The following is a 5,220-nucleotide window of genomic DNA, read 5'->3' on the forward strand; positions in this document are numbered from 1 at the left end:
AGAGTTGCCAAGTATGATTCTCTGGGTATTCGGATTAATGGCGTCGCCTTGCCACTGAGGCAATTCGCTCCTGATCACTGACGTGGTCACCCTCATGTCTCGGAATGTAGGTAGAGACATACTCTGCCTATTTTTACCATCTGTTGGTGAGGTAGATTTAAATTGATGACCCATCACATTGTATCATAATTGGAAGACAAAATCCCTTCGATCCCTTTCAAAGATTATCAATCCGAAATTTCCCTTCGGCCGCCATGAGCGCCACCGACACCGTGACCACATTAGAAAACGCGTCTCTACTAGGTATAATGGCCACGGGTTTGTTGCTAGGACTCATCCACGTTTTGACTGGACCCGATCATCTTAGCGCACTGATCGTGTTAAGTGCTGGTTCATCGTGGCATTCATGCGAGTTAGGTATGCGCTGGGGTTGCGGCCATTCAACAGGACTTATCGTCGTTACTGTGGGCTTTCTGGCTCTTAACCAGCGGTTAGATGTAGGAACTTTTGGTAATTACTGTGACTTTATGGTCGGTTTTCTGATGATGGCACTTGGACTATGGAGTCTACGCTACTACTTATTACTGCGTCACAAGCTGCAAGTTAAGCACTTCATGGCGAATGAGACAACACCTCTGCATCTTGAGGCAGAGCTGCAGCAGTTAAAGGGAAACTCTTCAGACAGCGACACAGAAGTGCAAAAGATTTTGTACGCCCATTTATTGGACCATCATGGTGCATCATTGGCTACCGATCCACAGCACCCAAGCAATAAATTATGCTGCTTTGGCCTGGTTGAAGCTGATATCAAAAATGCGCGTACACAACAGCTCACGGCTTTCGTGTACGGGACAGCACACGGTCTGGCGGGTACGGGTGGTATCCTGGGCGTACTTCCTGCTGTGTTTCTCAATGATTGGGCCAGATCATCTGTCTATCTTGGCGCGTTCTGCGTGTCCTCCATCTTTACAATGGGAGGCTTTGCAGCACTTTACGGAGAAGTCACAGGCCGTATGAGCCGCTTTTCAGACTCATCGCTTGTGCGTATTGGTATCTTTTCATCTTGTGTGTCGCTCTGCGTTGGTATCATGTGGGTCATCCTCGTCTCTACGGGCACATTAGACAAAGTATTTGGATAAAGCTTTGATACCGTGCACACACTTCAATCTGATCTGCTTACTCGCTACGGTCATGATTCGACATTTTTTGTTAACAACATAATAAGGAGGAAGTCAAAACTTGTACTGGAAATGTTTACGTCTATAAAATGAAAGATAGGATCATAATAAATTTACTCGGTCTTTGCTTTTTCAATCTTTACAAATGGAAAGCTCGAGTAAATACTCATACTTATTGCAACAAGAAAGGTGGCAGTGAACACTTCATTTGGCAGCACAACGCCATACACGTAACTCTCAACCAAGGCAGTAAAGGCAATACCACAAATGAGAGCAAATGATTTGAGCACTCCACCAACGTATTTCGTGACTGTACCGACAAGCAATCCACCAAAAGCATTGCTAATTACTGGAATGAGTGTGTAAAGATTACATCCTTCAAATATCTTGTCAGTATTGGCCAAAACGTTGGCAGCTGGTGACTCTGCGGAAGGCGTTGACACGATTGTGGACCAAATGGCTGGAAGCATGAGGAACAAAGTGCCAAAGACTGACAGCTCCATTGTCACAAGAGAAGCATCACGTTTTAGCTGCTGCATAGAGCGCTGTGTGAGTGCCGATCCAAGTCCTGATAGCAACGAAGCGAGTAGACAAGGCATGAGACCGAGCTCGAAGGAGATGGTGGCGCTCGAAGATTGTCCGTCCTTAGCAAGTGAGAGCAACACGGCGGCACCCAGAAGCAATAGCATGGCAAAGCACTGGGGAAGAGAGAAGCGCGTGTCCATTAATATGTAGAGAAAGAGGGCAGCTGAGAGGAGTTTAGTCTGGTTCAGAAGATTAAACACGATAGACGGTAGATGTTGGTACGCAATTTGGATAAGCACGTTCTGCACAGCATAAGTGCAAGCGGGTAGACCTGATGAAATGAGACTGTCACGAAAACTCCACGTCTTGATGACTTGATTGAACGTCCCCGAGGATAGTAGGATCAGAAGCGACAGCAACAGTTTGAACGCTTCGCAGCCAATCACCAGAACAGTACGATGCTTTACCTCACTCGCAAATTCCTTGTAGAGAATTGGTTGTAGACCAAACTGCATGGCCAATAAAATCATCGCTCCATAACCAACTGACGGACATGATCGCGAAGCCGGCGCCATCTTTTTGATTGACAGTGAGGTAGCAACGCATTGGTCAAAATCATAGCAAATCAGCAAAGTTTGTTGGACAAAAATACCGTAGTCTGTATTAAATTTTAGGCCTTACGACGGATGTGCAAGTTAATTTTATGAATTTTGATCAATTTAAAGTTATAACCTGAGATTTGATCAGAGGAAATTTTATGCTGTAGGAAACAATTTTACATTTACTTCTGGGTTTTATCGAAAAGCTACTTTACGACAGCCTGCTACAGGGGACACGAAAAATAGTGATTAAGAGACAGAGATGTCGCCATGTCCAGATTAATGTTAAACGATGAAGGCTTCCGATAGTGTATAAGCGTCAAAGTAGAAGCTATCGCTAGTGGCCAATACGCAAGCGTCGAGTTGTGGAACACTTGACGTTCCCAAGTTGTCGTCGATAAATTTGACTAGCATCTTATCTGCCACATCGTTTGTCATCGACAGAGTGAATTCCAGAGGTTCTCTAAACGACGTCTCCATTTTATCAGTCATCGAGCTGACGGACGCTTGGTCGCACTCACATCTTAACAGCTGCATACACTGTTGTACAACAAATTGATTGCATTGGTTCGTGCATTGTGCGTCTCGATAGAGTTGTACCAGCTTTGCCAGCACATATGATTCATTTTTGTTATGAATGTTGGAGCGTCTTGAATCTGGGACTGAAGAATGTAACGAGAGAATTTTTTGTGTAAGCTTATTGAATAGCTTACTAGGCAACGTGAATAGCTGCAAAATTGCGTCTGTGTCAAGAAAATCTTTTCTCTGCACAAGTGCGTTAATGCACATTTCAATAGTCGATTCAATCGCTGAGTGGAAAAGCTGTGGTTGCGTCTCAGCTAGTGTCTCTGCTGAGCTAATCACTTGCAACAGGTCACGGAAGTCCTCTATATTCTGGCAGAGTTGGTCAAGAAATCGTTGCACGCTTTCTCGAATCTCGTCGCGCATATCTAAAAACTCGATCACGCAATTCATCACCGCAAGGTTCGATACAGAAAAGAAGATTTCGCCAGTGTAGCAGTAGACAGCTAGTGTCTCAAATATCTCAGCGCCACCAGGGAATTGTGGCAGCTCAAGAATCGGTACTGCTCCGCCTAAATGTCTTTTGTTGGCGTTTTCTTCTAATGCTTGACGCACCATTCGATGCAATTTGCGACACTCCCAAAGCATTGGAAATTTGTGAAGATTAAATTGCGTACCACAGACCAACACCACGAGATTACAGTGCTGGCGTCTTGACGCCCATTCGTCGTGCTCGCATAGCGAGAGATCACCACCAAGATTGGCATCATGCAGAAAAGCACAAAGTTCCGCTTCTAATACTTCATCGCTAGTTTTTGATACCTGTAATTGCGCTACACTACCAACTTGAACGTCTTGTCGGTAGACAGGCGACACTGGGAAACACGGATCGTGGGAATGAGTGAGTAGCAGTGGAATCGTTACCCTCGGTCGCTTAGCCGCGCGACCGGCAGAAGACACGAGATTGCGACAATGGCAACAAGTTGCGCGACTGCTATGTAGACAGTAATCGTCCCGCGTACAGTCTTGGCGCTTGCATCCGCGACCAGAACCTTCTCGACGGCCTCCACAATGACCAGCAGCGTGATGTCCGCAGCGACCGTCACATGTACAGTGCATGCAGGTGCCACATTGATTTTTGCATGATGGTAGAGAGCAAGACTTGCGCAATTTTCGCGGAAATGCGGCACGACTTAATTCTCGATGTTTCATGATATGTCGCGATTATCACTCGGCAAATTGCACTTTGAGCCGTTCTTTACTCAATCAATTTCGACGATTGGATGCACCAGGTTTGCTGACCCTATGGCGATGACTCGAGGGTTGATACAATTTCAGTATGTAGAAAGCTAGATGTTTTGCTGGCTTGTAAGCGGGTACAGTATACGTGCGCATGTCCTCAATGAATTACCTGGTTGCTTATTTATCACACACGCGTGGATACTATTACCGCCAAAAAGGGAAAACTATATCTAAATTCTAAAAATCTTGCTAGGGCAACTATTGTCAGCACCGAATATAATAGCGTAACCCACTGGACGATCAAGTACCTGTAACTTTAATGATCTGTAGGTTTTTTAAACCCAATGCGCACCTTTTTTTGATGTATCAGTTTTGCTTTTGTGGACGTATGATGACTTCAACAAATTGAGTTTATTCTAATACGAAGGAGCTACATCTCGCTTGAGAAGTAAAGTATGAAGGTGAATGTATTTGATATGAAAACATTTCTCATATACTTCATACATACGCGGCAAAAAGTACATAGGGTTAAGCTCAAATTTCATTAAAGTGATTAAAATAAAAAATTGTGTTGCAACCTGTACATGAGACTTGACGTTGACAAAAGGGTTGTCGATTGAAGTAGCAGTTGCAAGGCAATTAAGACATCAGCATAAATCATCTTTAGATTGTGACACTGCAAACGCGATGAAAATTAATCTCCAAATGTTTTGTATGATAGCTTGAACGAGGCATAGTGTTTACCAAATCAGTACTCAGCCAAAATATCATTTTGATATTACTTGATCAAAAAGCACCGCACTATTGTGTACGTGTACGTAAGAATATGTGTCGTGCAATTCCTAATGAAGAAGATGGGACTTTGTAAGGTACAGGTGTAACGTAGTTACATGTACCCTGGTAACAGGAGTGTGTGTCACACGAGATGGGCATGGTGTGACTGCACCTAAACATGAATACGGTATGTGACTGGGTAGCCAGTAGTTATGAATGTATTTAGATTTTACTATATACTCAGAAAAAAACAATGCATTTACAGTTAGGCGGCTTTGCCGCAGATAAAAATAAATAAAGTCAGTTTTGGATTTTAAACGGGAGAGTTAATTAGCCTTGGATTAAGGCAATAATTACTCTTGGAGTAAGCGGATTGCGAT

General features: G+C 43.9%; 3 protein-coding genes across 3 annotated transcripts; 1 reads left to right on the forward strand and 2 right to left on the reverse strand.

Annotated features, from left to right (window-relative positions):
- Positions 1 to 254: 254 nt before the first annotated feature.
- Positions 255 to 1,139, forward strand: PHALS_03791 (hypothetical protein F443_20299; the record flags this gene model as incomplete). The annotated part of the gene is made up of 1 exon (XM_024718073.1): positions 255 to 1,139. One exon carries the CDS (start codon positions 255 to 257, stop codon positions 1,137 to 1,139), a length of 885 nt encoding a protein of 294 aa, XP_024583508.1.
- A 152-nt stretch (positions 1,140 to 1,291) lies between these two features.
- PHALS_03792 (cmp-sialic acid transporter 5-like) lies at positions 1,292 to 2,278 on the reverse strand (the record flags this gene model as incomplete). Its single annotated transcript, XM_024718074.1, has 1 exon — positions 1,292 to 2,278. The coding sequence occupies one exon, from the start codon at positions 2,276 to 2,278 to the stop codon at positions 1,292 to 1,294; it is 987 nt and encodes a 328-aa protein (XP_024583509.1).
- Positions 2,279 to 2,587: 309 nt separating this feature from the next.
- Positions 2,588 to 4,036, reverse strand: PHALS_03793 (BTB/POZ-like; the record flags this gene model as incomplete). Its single annotated transcript, XM_024718075.1, has 1 exon — positions 2,588 to 4,036. One exon carries the CDS (start codon positions 4,034 to 4,036, stop codon positions 2,588 to 2,590), a length of 1,449 nt encoding a protein of 482 aa, XP_024583510.1.
- Between the last annotated feature and the right edge of the window lie 1,184 nt (positions 4,037 to 5,220).

This window comes from Plasmopara halstedii (assembly GCF_900000015.1).
Source record: "Plasmopara halstedii genome assembly, contig: Scaffold_2386, whole genome shotgun sequence".
Classification (NCBI taxonomy): Eukaryota; Oomycota; class Peronosporomycetes; order Peronosporales; family Peronosporaceae; genus Plasmopara; species Plasmopara halstedii.